The 24,528-nt window shown below is 40.8% G+C and overlaps 1 protein-coding gene across 4 annotated transcripts; it reads right to left on the minus strand.

The window, feature by feature from the left end:
* Positions 1–2,963: 2,963 nt before the first annotated feature.
* LOC114824983 (uncharacterized) lies at positions 2,964–11,780 on the minus strand. Of its 4 annotated transcripts, XM_070822744.1 has the most exons (5): positions 10,949–11,780; positions 10,234–10,311; positions 8,356–9,324; positions 8,192–8,270; positions 2,964–8,093 (listed from the first exon to the last, which is right to left on the minus strand). In XM_070822744.1, exon 5 carries the CDS (start codon positions 7,201–7,203, stop codon positions 4,831–4,833), a length of 2,373 nt encoding a protein of 790 aa, XP_070678845.1. In that variant the 5' UTR covers positions 7,204–8,093; positions 8,192–8,270; positions 8,356–9,324; positions 10,234–10,311; positions 10,949–11,780; the 3' UTR covers positions 2,964–4,830. The 4 variants fall into 4 exon arrangements, 2 of the variants coding, with proteins under 2 accessions (XP_070678845.1, XP_070678846.1); XR_003773663.2 differs by lacking the exons at positions 2,964–8,093; positions 8,192–8,270; positions 8,356–9,324 and adding an exon at positions 9,424–9,647; XR_011581592.1 differs by lacking the exons at positions 2,964–8,093; positions 8,192–8,270; positions 8,356–9,324 and adding an exon at positions 9,424–9,658.
* Positions 11,781–24,528: the final 12,748 nt, after the last annotated feature.

Raw genomic sequence — 24,528 nt, forward strand, 5'->3', positions numbered from 1 at the left:
GTGGTAGGGACCCGGGCCGAGATGTGACAAATAAAATATATAATTTTTTATTAATGAATTAATAAAAAAATTATTATAGAAATAAAATTATTAAATCCGAATATTTAAAAAAATATATATACAACCCAAAATAATTGTTCTTTCAACTATATTAAAAAAAGAAAAGAAAAAAAAAGGAAGGGTAAACTACTGTGGTGGGGTCTGGTCATTGCTTGGGCGGTTTCTGGGATAGTTGCAGAGGGGCTATTGGGACGACTACACAAGCTTGAGCGCGGTAGAGGAATTGTAATGCTAGAAGCTGATAAGCTCTGAGATACGACGATGAAGCATTGGCAAACTAATTCCATTTGGCATGCCAACTCCGCCTCCATCTGCTGAAGTTTGAAATCAATCATGATCGTTGTAGTGTAGCTCGATGAAGAACAAGACCTGACTTCCTGAACGCAACCCATTCCTAGGCCGTAGACTTCATTGCCTTTCCTTCGCCCAACCCCGTCCATCAACACCTGGAGCACTACCTCTGGGTCAAGTGTCAGCTCCTTCATACGCACGTTAGGATGCTGTTGCGAGTGATTGGTGAGGTACTCGTCATTTTTCTGTACCATATAAGTGTGGATGCAAATTTTCTCCTCTTCGATCTTGGACGATTTTGCACCTACAAAACAACTAGCACCTTAGGTTAAGGCCAAAGGCCTCACGCGCCCACGATGAATGGGGGGGGGCTTTGGCCGAAGAACCTCCGATGCCAAAGTTAGAATTTAGAGAGAAAGAGTGTTTAGAGAATTTTGGGATTTTTGCCAAAGTGTTGGAATTAGCTTTTTTGGTGAGAATGAAAGTATATTTATAGGAATAGGAGGTGGCTAGGGTTTTTTGGGTTTTTGTTCATGATTGATGGTAATTTTAGGAGTTATATAGTTAATTGACTAATTAATTTGGCTAAATAGAATTATTGCCAAATTAATTAGCTAATTAGTGGGATGAAATGGGCAAATATGGAGAGATCCACTAGGATGGCCGGCCATTTGGGAGTTTTGGGGTTAAATGGATGACTTTCAATTAACAATTAATATATTATTTAGGTAAATATATTAATTGGTTGAGGATGTTATGGAATGTTTGAATAAATGGCTAATTGAATAAGGAAAAAATGAGGTAAAAACATATATGGAATAAAATAGGTTTTGAATTGTTACCCATTTTGGGTACTCCTGACTTGGTTGATGGATGATTCTCCACTGCTTGCGTGTAGGAAAACCGGTATGCCTCGAGGGTATTTTTGTCCTCTTTTGTCCAAAGTCCACGTGTCGCCTAGTGAATATTTTTGGCTCCACAAATGCCCCCACACCTGTTGGGCTGCTCGCAGAAAAGGGCATCAGGTGTAAAGATCTTCTTGCTTTAGGAAACTTAAGACTGCTTCCTATTTTGATGTTGATTCTCTCTTTAATAGGAAATTAGATCCTTCTAGGAAAAGGAAATAAATTTCTCTCAAAGCCTATTTAAGTCCACCTTAAGTGGGTTATTAAATCAACTTTGGAGAGCGATTTATTCTACCCTACAAGAGAGAGAAAGTTAGAGGATATTTGTTCCCTCCTCTAGCAATCTTCTACATCTTGCCCGTGCAAAGGACCGTCTTTCGTTGATTTATTCGTCTTCTTCGTGCCGCACCAATGTAAGAAAAATTTAATTTTTCTTGCCTTATTCTTGGATAGTGCTATTGCGGGGTATCCGTCGGGGTGGTGCGGCACGTCGGCTGGCAGGGGCCAGGAGCTGGCTCGGCATGGGTTGAGGAGATGTCGTGGCAGGGACCACTGCTTGGGTAGCTTGGCTTGGCTTGAGCCAAGGGCAGCTTATGCAGCTGGGGTCGAGGATTGTGGCGCTGAGGCGCAGTGCTAGGCGAGCCGCATGGCTCATGTCCTTTGGGCTCTTGGACCTGACTCGGGCCAGGCTGGCGATTGAGAGAGATAAGGAGATTGCGGGTCTCATGGGCTGCTGGAATGTTGGGCATGCAGGCCTCCTGCCTGTTGGAATGCTGGGTTGAGCTCCCCTGCTAAGTACCATGAATGTCGTTGGCTGCTTAGTCCTCTTTGCTGAAAGAAAGGTGGGCTGCTCCAGAAAGATGAGGTAAAGAGGATCAAGGCGGATGCATTGGCTCGTCTGATTGCTGTCGTGGAGCTTACTATGAATGAAGATGGAAAGAAGAGATCTACCCCGCCTGCTCATGAGATGCCAGTTAAGAAAAAACTGAAGACTTCTTCTGCTGCTCATGAGGGTCTGCTTACTACCGAGAGGTATGTGATTGACATGACTTCTTCCAATGGGAAGAAAAATAAGGCTGCTAGATTTGAGCATGTGGCGTCTTCCATGTTGAGAATGGCTAGTACAATTGTGGATAAGATTGCTTAGCGTAAAGGTTTTATCATGCCCCCAGTGCCGAAGTCTGTACCAGGACGTTTTTTGGGAGCCAAGTCTGGTTCACCTTTGTAGAGACTTGCTATTATGAAGAGTGGTAAGGTGGACTCTACTGCTAAAGTGGCGCCAAAGCCTGCTCCCTTTGCTGCTGAGATTGATTCACCTCAGATTTAAGATCTTAAGCTTGCAATTTCTGAGTTTCGTTTTGCTGCTTATGCTAAGAAGGGAGTGGGTGAGCTTCTCTATTTCTCCGGAAGACTTGCTTGCTTTTACTTTTAAGGCTTCCATTGGTGAAGTAGTTGGAGAAGTTAGTGCGTAGACTGGGGCAGCCGGGGGTGAAGCGCCGGATGATGCCGCTGCTAAGAGCGTTATGGCTGTTGAAGGTGTAGCGACCGAGTAGTAGTGGGATGTCCAAGCTGCTGTAGTGTAGTATTTTAGGTAGCCTTTAGGATTTTCTTTGTTTTTCCTTGTAGCTCTTGTTTTGCTTGAACTCCTTCGGCCTTTGCTAGTTGTTTATAAACATGTTTTCCTTCGTTTTTCTTCATCTTCACTTCTTTTGTTCATGCCCTAACCTTTAGACTTGATAGACCAGTGGCAGGCATGCTACTTTTTTATAAGCAGACAAACTCGCGTAGCCTATGTAGCCGTAGATGTTGGTGTAGAACTTTGCAAAGTTGTTAGCCATAGGGTTGGCAGCCGGATGCCTTACTTACAGAAGCAGACAAGTCCGCGTAACCACTAGGCTGTTAACCTTGACTTTCTTCAATTCCGTAGGTTGCGTAGCAAGTATCACAACACTTTAGGACTTGGTGTAGGTTGTTCCGCGCTTGGCAGAGGTGAAGCTTATCGACTACGTAGCATGTCGGCAGTGGATAAAACTTCGTATATGCGCGCTAGCTTGTTTAACCTTTCACAAGAATGTGCGGTTGTATAAGTCTAGTGCGGCTTCACTGCTCGAAGGGCAAGCCGTAGGCAGTCTTCCGGAATCCGTAGGCTACCTTAGTGCACTCGGTAGCAGCTTTAGGATTCCAGGGCAGCCGTCCATCGGATGTACTGCGTAATGTGCCCTCTCCGTCTCTAGGGCCCGGTTCCCCACGGATTAGGCCAAGAGACCCAAAATCCTTCAGTTAGCTAAGCCTTGAAAAAGACCATTGCGGCTACTTCTAGGAATCCCGGCGCAAGCCATCGCGCATCTAGTTATACTAGGGCAGCCAGGCTCATCCACGTCTGGATATTCGGAGTGTAAAGTTTATCCTCCCATCTTGGAGAGCTGACCCATATGGGTGTCGGAGAATTGGTTTACCCTCTCGCACTGGAGAGCATGGTTGGTCCCTCGGGGGGCGCAATTCCTGCGATGAGTACCTAAGAAGGGTGCAGTCTTCTTTTGAAGTGCAAGAGTGATTAGTTGTTGTAAGCATGCAACCAAGCCAAGTTGTGATTACTTCTAAATTCCTCATTGAAAAACGAGTGAAACGAACGAGAACTTTAGCTGTAAGGTAGGAACTGCATAACAACTGGATAGTCCTCAGCTTGTGAGGTGGTGCCCGTCGAGCTTATTGAGTCTTCGGGTTTTGATGTAGCGGAAGGTCACACATGGTACTTCTTCAGACTGTAGGCCATCCATTTTTTTTTCAATCTTTTTGCCGCTTCATGGTGGTGAAGGTGTAATTACTCTTGCCCCATACTCTGCTGATCTTGTACGAACCTTCCCAGATGGGATCCATCTTTTTGGAGCCTTCTCTGCCGGCAGTGATGAAGGCTTTTCTGCGCCGTCGACATGCAAATGTCAGAAGTCTCCATCGGGTGGAGTAGGCACAGCTAGAGTGTGCTCGGCTACTTCTGAGGCATCGTTGGGCCGCTCTATTGCGTCACCTAGGCTCGGCGTGAAGGCGCAGTAGGGAGCTGTGGAGATGGGGCCATGTCATACGCAACAGGAGATGCTCAACTGCCGGTATTGGGCCACTCTAGAGTTGAATCATTGAGCAAGGGTCGGCTAGGGCCGTGTGATGCGCAGCAAGAAATGGTACTCAACTGCCGGTACATGTTGCTCCTATGTAGAATCTTTTAGGGTGATGAGGACAAAACTTGCTTTCGAGTGTGTCCTTCCAATGTTGCGTTCGTCAGAAAACTTTACATCCGCCAAGGTCTACGCCTTTATCGTCGCGCGTCTGGATTGGGCAGAATAGTACGTCATGAGGATGATTGCATGCGTTTGAAAGTAAAACTTGTGCTTCTGGGTTGCAACAACTATCGCCAAAGTTAGCTTTTGAATTTTTAATAACATCGAGGAGAGCTTTTGAACTGTAGAATACAGGTAACTGTGGAATACAGGTAGTCGGGCCCTCATCTCCTCTTGCATGATGGTAGAGCTTATTGCTACTTTAGATACCGTCAAACATGTGAATAAGTCCTCTGCTGCTTCTAGGGAGGTGATGTCGGGTACTTCTTCAAGTCCTTGAATGTGCATTGGCGAGCCTCATCCCAAAGTGCATACTTCTCTGCCAAAGCAAAAGAGTCTGCTAGAGTTAGATCTTCTTTCATGATCAATTTTCCGAATAGCGGGTGGTCTGCTGGAAGTCCTTTTTGGAAGGCTGCTCTAGCTATCGAGTCGTTGCATCCGACTATTTTTGCCTTCTCTACTTTGAACCTCCTCACATAGTCGCGAAGCGACTCTTTTGGGTTCTTCTTGACATTGAACAAATGATCAGACTTCTTTTTGATCGAGCGATAGGATGAATATTCTTTGGTGAAAACCAAAGAAAGTTCGTAGAAATTCCGGATGGATTGTGGCGGCAGGGTGTAGAACCAATCTTGCGCCTCGCCTTGTAGAGTGGTGGCAAATATCTTGCACATAAGCTCATCGTTGTTTCGATAAAGGATCATTGCGCTTCGGTAGCGCTTTAAGTGTCTCTCCGGGTCTTCATCCCCTTTGAAAGATGTGAAATGTGGCATGCTGAACTCTCGTGGAGGCTCTGCCTGCTCGATCTCGTCCGTGAATGGTGACCTGCTTATGTTGGTCATGTTCCGTCGTAGTGCCTCGTCGGTGACCTCGTTGTGTTGGAAATCATGCAATCGCTTGGTCAAGAGTCTCTCTACTTCTTCCTGAATTTGCCTTTGTTGGGGTAGCGGAGCTCTCGGCTGCCCCCAGCCATGACTTGCTGGTCTAGGCTCCTCTTCCATGTGTTTGGCTCGTCTATGCCGCAGATGCAGTGCATGTGGTGTGTTCCTAGCAGGCGAGCGAGTTCTTCGCAGGCTGCTGGTTGAACTTGAGCTGGATTGAGTGTCTGCTTCTCTCCGTCCGTCGTGCTGCCTACTCTGATGTGAGGTGGAGGACGCTCCTTGTGGGCTTAGCTGCGAATAGACACTTTGCCCAGAAGGTTGCTCATGTTGACTATCGGAGTATGACCCCAACCGTGAATGTATGCTCCTCCGTGGGCCTAGTCGAGAGTGAACGTTCCTTCGCGCTCTAAGACGGGAATGTACACTGCCCAAACGTTCGGCTCGTGGCTGGTCGAGTGGCTGCTTGCCGGGACGCTGCTGGAAATGTCCGTCTGCCCTTGTCCTACTTCGGGATACCTCGTCCGGGGCACGTTGGATCCCGATGCGTTGCAAAAGTTGATTCACCAAGGTTGTCTGTTGTGCAAGGGCGCTCGTCAACTCTATGACTTGTCGAGACAAGTGTTGTTCGCCATTTGGATTGGAAGAGCTTGGAAGGAAAGCGCCTCCTTGAGCAGTGGAAGGGTGGTAGACTCCGGGCGCGAGATTTGAGTTGGGAAATGTCAAATCCACGAAAAAATGTGGTGAGAATGCCCCCGGCTCGATGGTAGGTCCGGATGGTTGAGATAGTCTTGGGCCGACTTGGGTTGCTTGGAAAGCCACGGGAGCAGGCTGGGCCGTAGTGGGCTGCTCGAAAGAAGCAGGCTGGACCACGGGAGTGGGTTGCTCGTCGAGAGCAGGCTGGGTCACGAGAGCAGGCTGCTTGGCAGGAGCAGGCTGGGCCACCGGAGTGAGCTGCTCGACGAAAGCAGGCTGGGTCATGGGAGTGGGCTGCTTGGTAGGAACAGGCTGGGCCACCGGAGTAGGCTGTTCGACGAAAGCAGGCTGGGCCACGGGAGTGGGCTGCTCGTCGGGAGCAGGCTGGGTCACAAGAGCAGGCTGCTCGGCAGGAGCAGGTTGGGCCGTGATAGTGGGTTGCTTGACGGGAGCAGGCTGGATCACGGAAGCAGGCTGCTCAATGCGCGGTGCATGTGAATGCGAGGCTTGGGCTTGGGTCCACGTAAACTTGGATGGCACGGCTTGGATCGTGGTCTTGGTACCGTGAGCCTTGGATGGCACGGCTCGGGCCGTGATGAAGGCTCCATGGACCTCGCCACGAGTGGCTACCGAAGTAGCCACCGCGGTGGTTCCCATGGTGGCCGTGGTGAAGGCACCATGGACCTCGCCGTGGGTGGCTACCGAGGTAGCCACCGCGGTGGTTCCCATGGTGGAAACTCGTGGTGGTGATGCCGCTCCCCTTATTGTTGCATTTTGCCTCACGGATCTCCGGGCCATGGTGAAGGCTCCATGGACCTCGCCACGAGTGGCTACCGAAGTAGCCACCGCGGTGGTTCCCATGGTGGCCGTGGTGAAGGCACCATGGACCTCGCCGCGGGCCACCACGGTGGTTCCCATGGTGGAAGCTCGTGATGATGATGCCGCTCCCCTTATTGTCGCATTTAGCCTCACGGATCTCCGCAATCCCATTTCTTGAACATTAGAATTTTCACTTGTGGAATTTTCTAAATTTCTAGCCATTATATTTTGCTTATACGTTTTATCAAAGAACCTTTGCAAGTAAAAAATTCTAATAATAAGAACGTATGAAAAAATATTCAAATGGACTAGAAAATAAAGAAAAAACCTTTTTGTGCGAGAGTCTTCTACGAGTATGGATTTCAACTCTCAATGAAAGCACCAATTTGTGGATGCAAATTTTCTCCTCTTCGATCTTGGACGATTTTGCACCTACAAAACAACTAGCACCTTAGGTTAAGGCCAAAGGCCTCACGCGCCCACGATGAATGGGGGGGGCTTTGGCCGAAGAACCTCCGATGCCAAAGTTAGAATTTAGAGAGAAAGTGTTTAGAGAATTTTGGGATTTTTGCCAAAGTGTTGGAATTAGCTTTTTTGGTGAGAATGAAAGTATATTTATAGGGATAGGAGGTGGCTAGGGTTTTTTGGGTTTTTGTTCATGATTGATGGTAATTTTAGGAGTTATATAGTTAATTGACTAATTAATTTGGCTAAATAGAATTATTGCCAAATTAATTAGCTAATTAGTGGGATGAAATGGGCAAATATGGAGAGATCTACTAGGATGGCCGGCCATTTGGGAGTTTTGGGGTTAAATGGATGACTTTCAATTAACAATTAATATATTATTTAGGTAAATATATTAATTGGTTGAGGATGTTATGGAATATTTGAATAAATGGCTAATTGAATAAGGAAAAAATGAGGTAAAAACATATATGGAATAAAATAGGTTTTGAATTGTTACCCATTTTGGGTACTCCTGACTTGGTTGATGGATGATTCTCCACTGCTTGCGTGTAGGAAAACCGGTATGCCTCGAGGGTATTTTTGTCCTCTTTTGTCCAAAGTCCACGTGTCGCCTAGTGAATATTTTTGGCTCCACAATAAGCCTATAAAAAAAACGAAGAAAACGAAGTTAGATTAATTATTATTTAAACCATATTAGTAATGAAAACCATAAATGAAGATTATGAAAAAAAATACTTACAAAAATCTCGTTTGCGACCTCGTTGCCATAGTTGGCGTGGGTTTTTGTCCTGATTTCCTTTATTTGTCGCCGATTTTTTCTTTCCATTAAAAAATATTAGTTTAACTTAAGATAAAATAGCTCAATATTAAATAAAAGTCAAAATTAAAATTAGATTTAATTACCTAGTACTCGTACGACTTTTTGTCTTGATTTCCTCTATTTGTGGCCGATTTTTTTTGTCCATTAAAAAATATTAGTTTAACTTAAGAAAAAAAAATCTAAATATTAAATAAAAGTCAAAATTAAATATTAGTACGAAGCCATAGCCATTCGCCCGCTTTCTCCAGAAACACCTTAGGACGGTCTGCACGCGCTGTCTCAAGTGTCGTACAAGCCTCGTAGTACTTGTGGAGCTCGTGCTTTCACCTTTTTACCGACCGCTCTAGACTCAATTTATATAAGAGTAAATTGTACAAATGGTACCTCAACTTTAATCAAATTGGAGTAATGGTCCCTCAATTAAAAATTCATTACCATTGGTCCCTCAACTTATCAAAATGTGTAGTTATAGTCCTTTTCATCAATTTTGTCAAAATTTTGTCAAAATAAGCTATGTTGGAATGACCATTTATATAATTAGGGTCTCTCAACTCATCAAAGTGTATAATTATGGTTCTTTTCGTCAACTATGCTAAAAAATTTGTCAAAACGAGTTATATTGTAAGGACCATTGCTACAATTGGATTAAAGTTAAAGGACTATTTCTCCGATTGAATTAAAGTTCAGGGACCAATGGTAATGGATTTTTAGTTGAGGGACCATAGCTGCACGTTTTGATAAGTTGAGGGACCAAAAGTAATGGATTTTTAGTTAAGGGACCATTGCTCCAATTGAGTTAAAGTTAAGGGACCATAGCTACAATTTACTCTTTATATAATCCACACAAGCTTTGTCCCGCTCGTTCCACTAGAACTTGGACTGCAATTTTAAAAAACAAAATCATGACATTGAGAAAGTAGTTGTAAACTTACCGAAAGTTGGCCGTACATCTCGGCATGAACCGATGCCTTATGCGTAATCCAGGAATCAGTGTCTATGGGGCATTGCTGCAAATGAGTGCCCCGCAGTCATGAGTCAACAAACTGTAGACACTGGCACCAGTGGCGGATCCAGGATTTTAATTTAGGGTGGTCCCAATACAAAAGTTCCAAAAAAAAAAAACAAGACGAAAATATCATTGAACAAATAAATGGCAAACTACAAATTTCATTCATAATCTTTGTGCTAAACAAGCTAGAAATACTAAATTTGTCCACGACGGGATCTCATACTTTGAAAACGTGTCATGATAGTTTCATTGTCAATACAAGAAAAAACATCTTTCTCAATATAAACGCATAGATTGTAGAATATATAGTTTACGCCTTCCAAAGGCTGCAGCTTGATCAACTCACTATACTCTATGAAATAGTCCCTGCAATTCCACTACCACCTCAAGTTCAGAAAACAAGCATGAAAACAATATTGAAAGAAAGCACAGATTTTTACACACCCTTTTAGCATCACAAACTAGTTGGACACTCCAATTCACAATACATATAGCCAACACATTACACACCCTTTTCTAGACAATTTCTGCCTAATGAACACTATGCCTGTACATGAACCCTGCCCTTATTCCTTTATTATGATCCCAATAAGGTAGTGATAACAAAACTTAAGTATGTTATCAAGTTCAAAATAATTTACACTACCGGGGCAGTTGGATGTTAAAGGAAACCAATTCCTAGTCCTCTTGATCAAACCATATTATCAAATCAACCAATTACCATCTTTAACAGTCCAATAGACCACTTAAATAGTAAAATAAATACGATACAACCTCATTACATTATTGAAGAAAATAAAAGAATAATTGACACAGTTAAGTTTTAGTTCCTAATAAACCTTGCATTTCAAATTTGACCTCCTAACAATGGCCTTTGGATCAAACGGAAATTTTAAAATAGCTACAAATCAAATAGAAATATGTATAAAGAACACTCCTTGTGATCAATCACCTGAATTTTAGAAGACCAATCCTTCTTCACTAGAAGAAACTCAGTGTTTGCCAAATTTCGCACATCTTTGTTTTTAATCTGCAGAAATTAAACAGAAGGATTGACCAACAATGGAAAACGAAATAGCTGCTTAAACCAAGTAACTGATTGCACAACATTATAGCCTTTCAACACTTCAAAATACCAATTAACATACTGAAACTCCAGCCGAAAACAATGAAATCATCCTATAAACTCTTTCAATTTGAAACTTTAAGAATGTGATTAAATAATTTGCATTTCATAGTTTCCATCCAATACCCATTTCACAAAAGCAACCAAAATTACAAATTTATAGAGAGAGAGAGACAACTAACAGATAATAATAAGGCAATTAAAAATATAATAAGGCAATCTCCGTCCATGATACATTTTCTTTGTGTCGTGACAACCAATCTTTCTTACACTTTGATCTCAAATCACAACACGGGTTTTCAAGTGCTTGGTTTGGTTTATTTGTGAAGGATGTGTTTGGCTCATCATCAAACGAAATCCATAGATTGATCGAATCAAGTGAATTAAAAACAGCACCCCAAAGCCAACACCATACAAGCAAACCAAAGCAAAGCAGAGGCCAAAAGAGAGATCAAACAGCATGGCGAAGCAAACCAAAGTATCGATCCAAATAAGGTACCGCGCACCCAAGACGGAACGAGAGCAAGAAGAGAGTACAAACCTGAAGGAACGAGAGCGAGAAGAGAGTGAAGTTCTGATTGTTGTGCAGTGCAGGCAATCAGATTCAGATTCAGAAACTAGAGTGCAGTGCAGAAGAGAGTTGATTGATGCCAACGCCGTAAGGAACGAGAGCGGACCTTGTTGTGTGAAGGATTTGGTAATGAGAACGAAGAGAATTGAACAATTTGGTAAAGTGAAGTTGTGATTGCTGTGTGAAGGAGCTGAGTCTGAGGGTTCTCACGTGAGTGAGCAGTGAGGTTTTAATTTTTTTTTTAATGGTTTGGCTCAGAACGACGTCGTTTTGGCTAAGTCATTTTAAAAAAAAAATTGGCTTTCTTCTTCCTCATTTTGAAATGCACAGCGACTAGAGCAGCCATGGCTGCTGTTCTTCTCCATCACTGCCCAGACTTGGGTGGTCCTTGAAGATCCTCACGGTCATTTTTCTGAGCTTCGGGTGGTCCCTTAATAGATCCGCCACTGACTGGCACACGTTCGGCGGTGGTCTGGAAAGTATACAATGAGTGCCCCGATAAATGCCCCGAGTCCTTTTATTCATTGGGTCGGTGATGAGGTGTCCTTATTTCCTTTCAAAATATTAGTTATAATATTATATTTTCAAATCTTACAGTTACTGCGAACCCCGACAATTAACTCACCTAAGATTACATCTATATCATCCATCCACATACTATGATATCCTTAAAAACAACCTATCGCTCCAAACCCTCCAACCACTCACACAACTTTCTGATGTGTTCTCTAATTGTTCCTCCCACCACTCTTTCGCATTCTATGAAACTAGTATACATGAGAAATGAGAGGAAGATACTGATGAGAAAAATGAAAAGGAAGAAAGGTATTTATAGCTAATGAATAGAGGTTTCCCCAATGGACTTCCATCGGTTAAGTCGTGTCGGTGGAATTTTACCCTCACGTGAGGTGGATATCTGTGACACTTTGAAAATAAGACTTCGACTCTTAACCAATACTGATTTACCCGACGGAGGTTCATCGGACAATCTCTTTGTTAGTAGATTCCCAATGTCTGTGACTAGATATCTGTGACACTTTGAAACTTGGAGTTGGAAACTTTTGGATCAAGATCCTCTCCTGAGCTAAAGATGAGCATCCTCCCGACTAAGGAATGTGGGCAGTTGGATGAAAATCCAACGGCTATAATTATTATAACTTTAAAGAGATTCCTCTGTTTATAACATTTGAATTTTCATCTAATGACCTATATTCTTTGATAGAAAGATTTTCATCCTTATCTCAGAAGAGGGTCCTACCCGAAACTTTTAATCCATATGCATTCCCCAGCGGAGATTTGTCGGGCAATATCTATCTGAGTGGATTTCCAAGGCCCATGACTGGAAATCTGTGACATTTTGAAAATTGGAGTTGAAAACTTTTGACCAATTACGTTTTTCCCGACGGAGGTTTGTTGGGCAATAACTATGTCAATGGATTCCCAACACGTTTATTTGGATTTATGTGACACTAGAAAATTGGGACTGTAGCTTTTCTTGACAGTTGATGACCTAACCGACGAAGGTTCATCAGGCAATTATCATAAAATTGATTTTCTGGACCCATGGGTATTTGTGAAACTTCGAAAATTGAACTTTTGACAACGCTTATGGGTTTAACTTTGGAAGGAATCTTAACAAATTCTACTTACACATACGAATTTTTTTTTATATAATATCAAAACATAAAGTGATTCAATTTCTACCATTATTACATTATGATATTCATATGCCAATCGAATTGGATACCGTAATACGAATATAATTGGAATGTGTAAACTAGTTTAGTAGGATTTGTTTCTCCTTCTAATCGTGGATTCTAAAATACTTGGTCTTTTTTTTTCTTTACTTTTATTAAGTAAAACGTAAATTTTTTTAAACAAAAGCTCAACCATATGGTTTATAGCTTTATAATCCACTACAAAATACTGACGAATATAGAAAATTTTACATAATACCAGCCAATGTTGTGATACAAGACAAATTTGATTTTGTAACGGCGCCTAATGCATTTGTTAGGAATTACAAAACATTTAAAATAAAAGCTCAGTCGTGAACTCACAAGTAAACACTTTTAAAACCAATCCCGCATTAGCTTTACAAACAGGGCTGAGTCTTTTTTCTTAAACGGCTCAGCCTGACGATTTAGGGCTTTCGTCCATAACGGTAGTATTCTCTCCATGTTCTTCCACATGCAAGAATCTGACCAACTTTTGTTCACCACCTTCTTTGACCTTACGGTGGTATCCTCACCATGTTCTTGCACATTACGGTAGTATTCTCTCCATGTACTCCCTAGACCTCCGACCACAATATACATACCTTTGCTGATGCTGTTTTTCATAAACTTGTGCAAATTGGTCAAATGGTAAGGTTTGAGTAGTGGGTGTAGTGGGTCTTGAACCAAAGAAGAATGGGAGAAGGGAGAAAGATGAATAGGAAGACACATAGTAGAATGAGGAATCAATATTTCCCCTCTTTGCGCCAAAAGTTTACCCAACGACGAATTTTTTAACCTACGAACTCTCTTAGTCGGGTAAAAATATTCGGTCAACACAATATGTTGACCGACTTCGCCTTACCAAATGAATTATCCGTTGGGTAAACATTTATTAACCGACAAAATTCCTCACGTTGCACATAGTTTGGTAGGGCAACCCCTAATTTATGGTAGTTAGTGTGACAAAACAAAAGACTTGGGAGTAATCATAAAGAAGCCCTACCTCTTTTCATGTCCCTCTCCCCTCTTTTCCTTGTATCGTTTTGATTTTGATTTCTAGAGGGTAAAGTTTAAGTCATCCCTTCTTATTCATGTTCTTTTTCTTCTTTTCTTGGTATTATGAGGGGTAAAGTTTATGTCTTCCATCTGACTAGATGCAACTTTTTTCTTTTCATTATCAATAAAATATCTCTCGTCAAAGTTTTCTAAAAATAAATAAATAAATAAAAAATAAAAAAATTATAAAGAAGCCAACGCACCAAACTGTGATTTCGTTTGTCCATGGTAAATTAAAAAATCAATCAATCTATTGAGCGCAGGAGTTTCATGTGTGGCGTGGAATTCATATCTGTTACTTGTTTGGTGGAAGAGAATCTAACTTTTTATCGAATAATACCGGAGAGGTGCAGCCAGTTTGGCCACAAATGTTTAGTCTTCTGCACAAACACTAATTAATGTCATGGGAGGGCATGTAAGTGTCACTATTTTAAGTCGTGGTCCAAAAATGATGCACGTTTTCGATGTGATGATGTGACTCAAGCATCTATGTAAGTATATTGTCGGTCGACCCAACAAAAAAGTAAGAGCATATGGTCCCGGCCAAAACAACCTTCTAACTTTTTCAATCTATGTATCTGAGAGTTGGGATCGTATATAGTTAACAAGATTATAAGGCTGGTACAAGATTTATTGAAACTTTGTTACCTTCTTTTCTTTTCTTTTTCCGAGTGCTGTAACAGGGGCTTGAAATTATTATTTTTTGTTCTCAGTTTCATAGTTCGATAGAATGTGGGATTCCATTATTTTATTTTTAACAAAAGAATCATAAATAGAAAAGCGTCTAGGGCAATCAGTAAAGGATAGGTCCAGTTGAAGAGCTTGTTGGGCACAAGCAGGAAAAGAGTCGAGCTAAATACAATTCGGGGATTTCTGATGACCTAAATTAGCTAAGGCATCAGCAGAAAAATTGGTTTCTCTTAAGAGCAAGTTCAGCAGAGCTTGAAATGTTTGGACATTTGGGTTGAATTGCCCTCAACACAACAAATTCTTCTCCACCCGTCCTAAAAGAGGAAAGGCAATTGGATCAAGGGCAGCAGCCCGTTGGACTGCCCTTGCAATAATTGTCGAGCCTTGAGCCCGCTGGCGAGCCATGACGCCATCTTGCTGTAGAAAAGGGGGCCTACGTCGGTGATGAGTCAATATTATATTGTATATATCATCCTAATTTTAGTTTATTTTGGTTATTATTTTGGAAGAATTTTAATACTTTAAATTGTATTTTCAATATAGGATTTCCGACTTCCTCTGGAGCAAAAAGTGATCAAATGGATGAATTTTGGAGTAATTTTATTTGGAGGACGTTCATGTGTCTCTCATCTTGCATGTATCAAAGTTTCATATTTTTCTACAAAGCGTTTTATTTATGGCGATGAAATAAAGGTGCAGCGTGTGGCATTGAAAAATGACGTTTTTTGGCTTAATTGCGAGTTTTGGAGCCCAAGATGATCTTTGATGAGTTCGTGGTCTTCTGGAGAAGTGTTCAAAATATTCTAAGCTTTAAATAGAGCTATTTTAGGCCTGTTTTGGAGCAGATATGGGTCCAAAATGTGGCTGGACAGATTTGCCATATTTGATTAGGATTATATTTCCTAGTTTCTATGAAGTTATTATGTTTCCTAGTTTTTAGAAGACATTTTCTATTAAGGATTTTAATTGTATTGCAGTATAAATAAGGCTTTTTAGCCATTAGGGTTTCGAAAGAGAGAGGAGCGAACGCATGCACTAATTTGGAGAATTGATTTTGACGATTTAAGTTTATTTTCAAAGTGTTTTCTATCTATATTTTTAATAATATTTTGTTGGATAAATTACACAAAACTACCTCAACTATGAGTCGAATCACAATCTCATACCTCATGTTTTAAACATTGTAATGTCATACCTCAATTTATGAATTCATTGCAATGTTAGACATCCTTTAAATTTTCTGTTAATTTTGCTGGTAAATGATGATGTGGCAGAAGCAGGGCCCATTTCTTTGCCAACTGGGATAAAAAATTAATTAATTAATAATTTTTATTTAATGATTAAAAATAATTACTTTTTAATAATTTAATAATTTTTTTAATTAAAAATACTTTAAAAAAAAACATTTCTCTCCTTTCTTCCCCGATCGCAAAAAACATCTCATCCCAAACCAAACCCAATCCTCGCTCCCTCCTCCTCCATCACACCCCCCTCCCCTCACTCTCTCATCCTCATACCATCTCATCCTATCCCAAACCCAATCATACTCTTGACTCGCAGCTGTTAGAATTTATTAGGTTTATTTAGGAAATTAATTAGAGATTTGTTTTGATTTTGTAGTAGGGTATTTTTGGCATTTACGCATTAGGTTTCTTAGGTTTATTGCTCTATAAATAGAGCTTGTAATTTAGTTTGAGGAATCAAGTTAGTCACAATGTAGCATCTTAGGGTTTTGTAGCCGTTTCGGCATTCTCGTTTGATATCAATAATATTTCTTATTTTGTTAGTCTTGTTCGTTGCGTACTCTGATATTCAACTTGGTATCATAACGGGTTCGATCCTTAGGGTTCAATCCGTTCTCGGTTGTATCAATTTGTTTGTATCAGTTTTGTTTCCGTCATCTTCCGCTGTTTGTGTTTTCGTTTTAGATTTGTTATTTGGTATTGATTGTTTGCAAGGAAAAGAAAAATGAAAGAGATAAAAAAACCCATGGAAATGAAAAAGAAGGAAGAAGGTGCGATGTTGCACCTCTTCGCCCATAAGAAGAGAGAAAAAATAAGGAAAAAAAAAATTGTTTGGAGTTTTTGAGGCCCCCACACGGGCAAAGAAAAAAAATATGTTTTTTGTTTGTTTGCTCAGGTTTGTTTGGAAGCTCGCAATTGGTATCGGTATCGATATTGGTATGGGCATCGGCATCGGCATCGGCATTGGCATCGGCATCGGCATCAGCATCGGAATTTGGAGGCTTGCATCCACATCTGCTTGTTGGCAAACTCATGTCGCGTACCGCCATGAGTTTGACGGGGGGTGTTAGAATTTATTAGGTTTATTTAGGAAATTAATTAGAGATTTGTTTTGATTTTGTAGTAGGGTATTTTTGGCATTTACGCATTAGGGTTTCTTAGGTTTATTGCTCTATAAATAGAGCTTGTAATTTAGTTTGAGGAATCAAGTTAGTCACAATGTAGCATCTTAGGGTTTTGTAGCCGTTTCGGCATTCTCGTTTACTATCAATAATATTTCTTATTTTGTTAGTCTTGTTTGTTGCATACTCTGATATTCAACTTGGTATCCTTCTTCTTCCCCCACTTCCAGATCCTAAACTTTGATCGCCGACTCCCAGCCTCGACAAATTGCTCGAGCCTAGCGTCGACCCTTTGTTACCCCTAAACCCAAAAAGGCTCTCCTGCGGCAGCGGACCCGATCTCGTCTTTATCTTATTCAACGCCAGCGACGACGCCAGAATGGGAGACACCGAAGCCGTCGGCTCCACCGCCCCCGATGCGGATGTAGACGACTTCTTCGTAGTCGCGCCAGTCAAGCTCGCAGACTCTGCCTATTAGGGAGTCAAGTAAGGATGGGGAATTTGGGCGGAGAGAATAGGTGGAGGAGACGAGGGAATAGAAAGAATAAAAATACGATATGGAATGATAGATAAGTGTAAAAACGAAATGATAGGCAAGGTGCACTATCCTCAAGTGCAAGGAGAGTCCCGAAAACTCTATGATAAAATTGAGGTTCTACCATAAAACAAACCTTGTCTCTCACCGATATGGGACAACTCTCAACACGCCCCTGCACGTGTGGCGGATTTTCAAGCCTACATGTGGACAACAACTGGGTGACGTGGAGAGCGTGTGACTGTTTGGCTTGCCTACACGTGGACAACAACTGGGTGACATGGAGAGCGTGTGACCGTTTGGCTTCACACGAGGACAACCCGCTCTAATACCATGATGAAATTGAGGTTTCCCCATAAAATCAATTGGTAATATGGGGAGTAGCCCAATACCATATAAGCACATAACAAACTTTGTCCCTCACCGATGTGAGACAACTCTGAACACTCTAAACTTTTGTTACTGAAATGAATTTCTTCACCGGACTTTTGATATATGTGAAGTGGTGATGGATCTCTTTCCTACAAAATCTCAAGGAGCTTTTGCCCGAATACTCTTTTAACACTTATTCCAAGAGTGCCTGAATTTTGGCCTACCGAAGAGTATCGCAAGGAAATTGCCATAGTAAGACTCCCCTGTGTACAGCTAAACGTGAAATGGCACACCCCTTCTAATCAACTGAAACTGAAAGTTGATAAGGCGTTTGAGGGGAGGGTTTTTCCTGTGGAGTGGGGGTTGTGATGCGAAATCACAGTGGTCTCAAGTTTTGTTGGACTATATACTTTATTCAATTACAAATAAGAAGCATCGTAAGATCAATACAATAGATTACCGAAACGGCTCATCCAAAATTCAAATGTGAAAATGAGGAAGATAAGTGTCATCTTAAAAGAAGCACTGCCTGACCCTTCACGAGGGTAATACAAAAGTGAATACAAATTACAAACGCCCCTTCAACAAATATGTTCCAAACCATATTTTCAAAAGGCGTAGTCAAACGGTGAAGTAGGACTCGGTAAAAAAACGTTTTATTGAAAACCATGTGAAACAAAACTTTATGATAAGAAAAAGAGTGTCGCACATACAATACAAGTTACAACTTCAGACTAGAGATTAGTTGTTGACTCGAATAAACTCTTGTCACAATCCCAAAAAACAATCCATTGCCAACCCTATAATACAATCCACCAAATATATAAATACTGTTTTTGCACAAATACATGAATAAAATTAAATTTGTCTGTCGCTGGTGTATTGCCAACTGCTGTGTCAAATTCCATTCCAAAAGGACACATGCAAGTTGGACATAAAGTTCTGTGCTCAAAATTTAGAAGGCGGAATAACGTTTTTCTATTTTTCTTTTACGACACAAACTAATGTGCTTTTTTGTTCAAATGCCACATTTGAGATAGTTTTGTGTTCAATGAAATTTAACAAATAAAAATGATGAGGGCACAAATGAATTGTATTCTTAGCTCATTTTTCTCGTACTGTCTCACCATTAAATCCAGTAGAAATTCATCACCACGCGGAGTTAATTATCGGGGAAAGAGGAACGTAGTCATGCTATTGTAGAACTGCAAAAACAAATACAAGTAGTTGGTAGCAAATTTGGAAATCATTGTAAAAAAAAAAAAAATTCATGAAAACAAAACAAAACTCAATGAGATCTCAAAAATTTGATATGGAATTGCTGAAGACAAACTAACAAACCACGGAATTCTGCCTACGGTGACTTATGCGATGGACAAGAGTGTTTCTACTATAGCAAGTACATCACCGAGAAGGAGAGAGATCGCTAAAAAAAATCTATTGCTTTTTCTGGCAACAAATATACAAGGCTTCCCATGGAACACTTGTCCTCAATTTGTACCAGTTTTAGAATTAAGAGGATTTTTAATTCCATGTAGTTGAGGGAGGAGAGTAATCAGGGAGAGGGAAAATTTTGCTGAAATTCAATAGAGATTTTGAGGTATTTTAATTCTTTTAACGAATCTAGGGGTATTCAATTAAAATTTTAAGTGATTCTCTGAAATTTAAGATGTATTCAATTAGAATTTTAAGATAGTTTATTAAAATCCTTAGAAATCTAGGTGTATTCAATTAGGATTTTAAAGAAGTTTATAACATTTCAGGTGTATTCACTTATAAATTGATTTTAAAAAACTTGTGAAAGTTAAGGAATTAGAGGGAATTGGAGAGATTTCATAGTGTATTTTAAGCATTCACAAATATCACATCTTCTCATTGATAGGTGTACTAAGATTCTATAGCTGTGATATAAGAGTTAGTTAAGGTGGTTATTGTGTGGCTTAGAGTGTAAGCTACCAATACAAATAAATACATGTTGTAATAGTCAGTTGTAACTAACTAGAAAGAAAATACAATTCTTGATTCTCTCTCTACTCTCTAAACTCTCTTACTCTCTTATTCTTCTACATTTCTCTCTGTCTTTCTTCCTGCATATTCTTTCTTCATCAACATACACAATGGTTTACATGGTATCATCGCCGGAACAAGCATGAAAGCTTGATGGATTTCGATCTTGGTTATGGTTGCTTCCGCTTCTACCCTATTACTTCTCCTTGCTGTGATTTCTTGTGTTAAAATTTGGGCTGGTTTAGTCTTCTTCTTCCTTTGATTCGTTCTCGATCAAAGTACACCCACCAAGTGTTTGTGGTTATTCCTCTGTCAAGATTTCTTGGGATTTTTCTCCTAATTGGTAACAATGGTGACTGCTACTCAGTTACAGATTCTTTAGTCTCCGATTGCTTCTTTGATCTCGTCGGTTTCAAGTTCAGTTAATGTGAAGTTGGATGAAACAAATTATTTGGCTTGGCATTTTCAGATGGAGCTCCTGCTTGAAGGCCATAGTATAATTGGTTTTGTTGATGGCTCGATTCCTTGTCCTGACCAATTTTGCCAAGAATTATCTGGGGGTTCTACTACCCGAGTTCAATCGGATGATTACAGAGTATGGAAGATGCATGATAAAGCATTAATGCAGTTGATCACTGCAACCTTGTCTCCTGCTGGGATTTCTTGTGCGATTGGTAGTACCAGTTCCAAAGAATTGTGGACTAGGCTTAAAGAACAGTTCTCAACTATCACAAGAACCAGTATCTTTCAACTCAAATCTGAACTGCAAAATATAAAGAAGGGTAATGATTCTATCACTGTGTATTTGCAGAAGATTAAAGAAGCACGGGATTTACTATCTGCTGCTGGTGTTTTCTTTGATGATGATGATATGGTGATTCTTACATTGAATGGTCTGCCTGCTGAATTTAATACTATAAGATCTGTGATTCGGGGTCGTGAAAATGTGATATCGTTGAAAGATCTTCGTTCTCAATTGTTGGCTGAAGAAGCATTGATTGAAACCATTCCTGCATCACCTGTTTTGTCTGCACTAATGGCACAGAACAATGACTTGGTGTCCAAGAATCAGTCTTTTTCAGGTTCTGGTGGAAATTATCCTAGTTCCAATACAAATGCATACAGGTCTTTTAATCACAATGGTAAAGGCAGAAATCGTTTTGGTTCTAATTTCAATCCGAGATATGGTAATCAAAAGAACTTCTCTTCAAATCCTGCACCTGGCATTCTTGGTGCTTCTCCGCCAAGAACACAGATTTATGGGTTTCAGCCTCAACTTTGTCAAATATGTGGGAAGTCAAATCATTTGGCTTCTACATGTCATTTTCGAAACATGAATGTTTCACAAGGTTGCCAAATCTGTGGGAAGCACAACCATATGGTTGATACCTGTAGATTTCGAAATACAAGTGGTCCCTCAGGCTGCTTTATTTGTGGGAACTCCAATCATACTGCAGAAACATGTTTTCAAAAGAATGCCAATCCTCAAATGAGTGCTATGCATGCTGCAACACTCAATGGTCCTAATCCTTCTTTCTCAGTGCCATCTCCTCCTCCACAGCAGCAAATTTGGCTTACTGATTCAGGTGCAAATAATCATATGACTTCAGACTTGGGAAATCTTTCCTTGTCCACTCCATATCCGTCTAATGAGACTATTCAGACTGCAAATGGTGAAGGTTTAGCTATCTCTCACGTTGGTTCCACTCTTCTTCGAACTCCAATGCAGCCTATTAGGCTTAATTCTGTTCTATATGTGCCAAAATTGTCCCAAAATTTATTATCTGTTCATAAGATCTGCTTGGATAATAAATGTTGGTTGATCTTCGATGCTTTTTCCTTTTGGATTCAGGACAAAGCCACAGGGAGGGTGCTTTACAAAGGGCTGTGTAACAATGGTTTGTATCCGATCATCTCACCAAGTTCTCCTGCAGTCATCCACAAAAGGAACCTTGCAGCTTTTCTGGGACAACAAGTTACTACCAGTATTTGGCATAAGAGATTAGGTCATCCCTCTAATTCAATTGTTTCCCGCATTTTAGAATCCTCACATGTTCCTTGTGTTGCTGATCAAACACCTTCACTGTGTCACCCATGTTTAGAGGGCAAATTCAGTAAACTCCCATTTCCTTCCTCCGTAGATAAATCTGTAAAACCTTTTGATCTTGTTCACAGTGATGTGTGGGGTCCTGCTCCTTGTGTGTCTCTAGATGGATTTAGATATTATGTCACTTTCATTGACCATTGTACAAAATATTGCTGGATTTTTCCCATGTGCAATAAAAATGATGTTTCGGGTATATTTGTTTCTTTATACAATTTCATCTTAAATCAGTTTCAAGTAGCCATTAAAACTCTTCACAGTGATGGTGGTGGTGAATACATAAACAAAGCATTTCAACAGTTTTTGTCTGATAAAGGAATTAAGCACCAACTTTCCTGTCCTTACACACCCGAACAGAATAGAATAGCTGAACGAAAACACAGGCATATTATTGAAACTTCCATTGCTTTGCTACAGTCTGCTTCCTTACCCTCAGTGTTTTGGTCTTTTGCCTGCAAAACCTCAATGTACCTCATTAATAGAATGCCATCTTCTTCCTTGGGAAATTTATCTCCATTTCAATTGCTGCACAATTCCATACCAGTATAACACATCTGAAAATATTTGGCTGTTCTTGTTATCCTTGGTTAAGGCCTTATACTCATACCAAGTTAGATCCCCGCACTGCAAAATGTATCTTTTTGGGATATGCATCTAACTATAAAGGCTATCTTTGTTATGATGCTTCTAAAAACAAAATGTATATTTCTAGACATGTTTTATTTGATGAGACAGAGTTTCCTTATCGTTCTTTGGTCTCTAAATCTCACTGGACCACTATTTCACCACCTCCATCACATTCTCAAACACCAATTCCAGTTCCCAATCATAGTAATGTACTTGTGTTACCCGAGTCACTTAATCCCTACACTGAGTGTCCTGCATCATTAAGCTCAGATTCTATCTCTAGTGGCATGCCAAATCTGGTACTCCAGCAACTTTTAGCAGCCTCCACTACGGTTCCAGTTACAGGTTCACCTGACAGTGCAGGAAATTCAACTGCTACTCACTCCATTACTTCTCCAACTACACAGCCCTTCTCCCCTGCACCTCCTGTGGTACCTGAATTCCAACCTGAGCAGCTCCAAGTGGTTCTCTCTGTTCCCCCAGTGAACTTCCATCCTATGCAGACACGATCCAAAAGTGGTATTATTAAGAAGCTTGCTTTACTTGCTCAGGTTCATGAACATGGGGGGGTTGATTTGACACAAGTGGAACCTGCAACATATAAGTCTGCGTTGAAATCCCCAGTTTGGTTTAATGCTATGCAAGATGAGATATTGGCTTTGCATAATCAGGGAACATGGTCATTGGTTCCATTGCCCCGTCACAAGAATTTAATCGGGTGTAAATGGGTATATAAGATAAAAAAGAATGCTGATGGCTCAATTGGGAGGTATAAGGCACGGCTGGTGGCAAAAGGCTTTAATCAAGAAGAAGGAATCGATTATGGAGAGACTTTTAGCCCTGTTGTTAAACCTACAACAGTGAGAATCGTTCTAGCTTTATCAGCAAACTTTGGTTGGACATTGAGACAATTAGATGTGAAAAATGCCTTCCTCCATGGCATATTACAAGAAGAGGTCTACATGACACAGCCACCTGGGTTTGTTGATCTTAAACATGAAGATTATGTTTGTCGATTACATAAATCGCTTTATGGGTTGAAACAGGCACCACGGGCCTGGAATGAAAGGTTCACTACTTTTCTACCTTCCTTAGGGTTCAAGTCTACATTTGCAGATTCATCTTTATTTGTAAAAACTGTTGACACATATGTGGTGATTCTGTTGTTGTATGTTGATGATATTATCATCACAGGCAGCCATCCACAAGCTATCACTGAGGTTATTCAAGCTCTTACTCATGAGTTTGATATGAAAGACTTGGGACCTCTTCATTATTTTCTAGGCATTCAAATTGTACAGAACAAGAATGGTTTGTTTCTCTCTAAAGACAAGTATGTTACGGATCTGCTTACTAAATCTGATATGCTACTGTCCAAACCGTGTGCTACTCCATGTTTGCCTTACAACCGTCTTCTCAGCAATGATGGCAAGCCTTATAATAATCCTACAATGTACAGGAGCTTGGTTGGTGCTCTCCAGTACTTGACTTTTACGCGGCCTGACATTGCTTTCGCAGTGCATCAGGTCTGCCAGTTTATGCAGCGACCAATGGACTCCCACTTTATGGCTGTCAAACGGATTCTTAGGTACTTAAAGGCTACTCGAGGCTGTGGTATTCAGTATATCCGAGGTTCCCTTGATCTTACTGCCTATAGTGATGCAGACTGGGCGGGTGATCCGAATGATAGACGGTCCACAACTGGAATGGTGGTGTTCTTGGGGTCTAATCCCATTTCATGAATGTCTAAGAAACAACACACTGTCTCTCGCTCATCAACTGAGGCTGAATATCGAGCTCTCTCTACTACAGCGGCTGAATTGGATTGGATTAAATCTCTGTTGTCGTTCTTGCAGATTCCTTTGGCCGAGCCCCCATTACTTTTATGTGACAACCTGTCTGCAATTGCACTGACTTGCAATCCAATTCAACATCAACGTACGAAACATATTGAGGTTGATGTCCATTTTGTTCGAGAAAGGGTCGCAAAACAGCAACTACATGTTCAGTTTGTATCGTCTACTGAGCAGTTTGCAGATATCCTCACCAAGGGTCTTTCTGCACCACTCTTTCAGA

The sequence above is a fragment of the Malus domestica genome, chromosome 05, assembly GCF_042453785.1.
Source record: "Malus domestica chromosome 05, GDT2T_hap1".
NCBI classification, from domain to species: domain Eukaryota; kingdom Viridiplantae; phylum Streptophyta; class Magnoliopsida; order Rosales; family Rosaceae; genus Malus; species Malus domestica.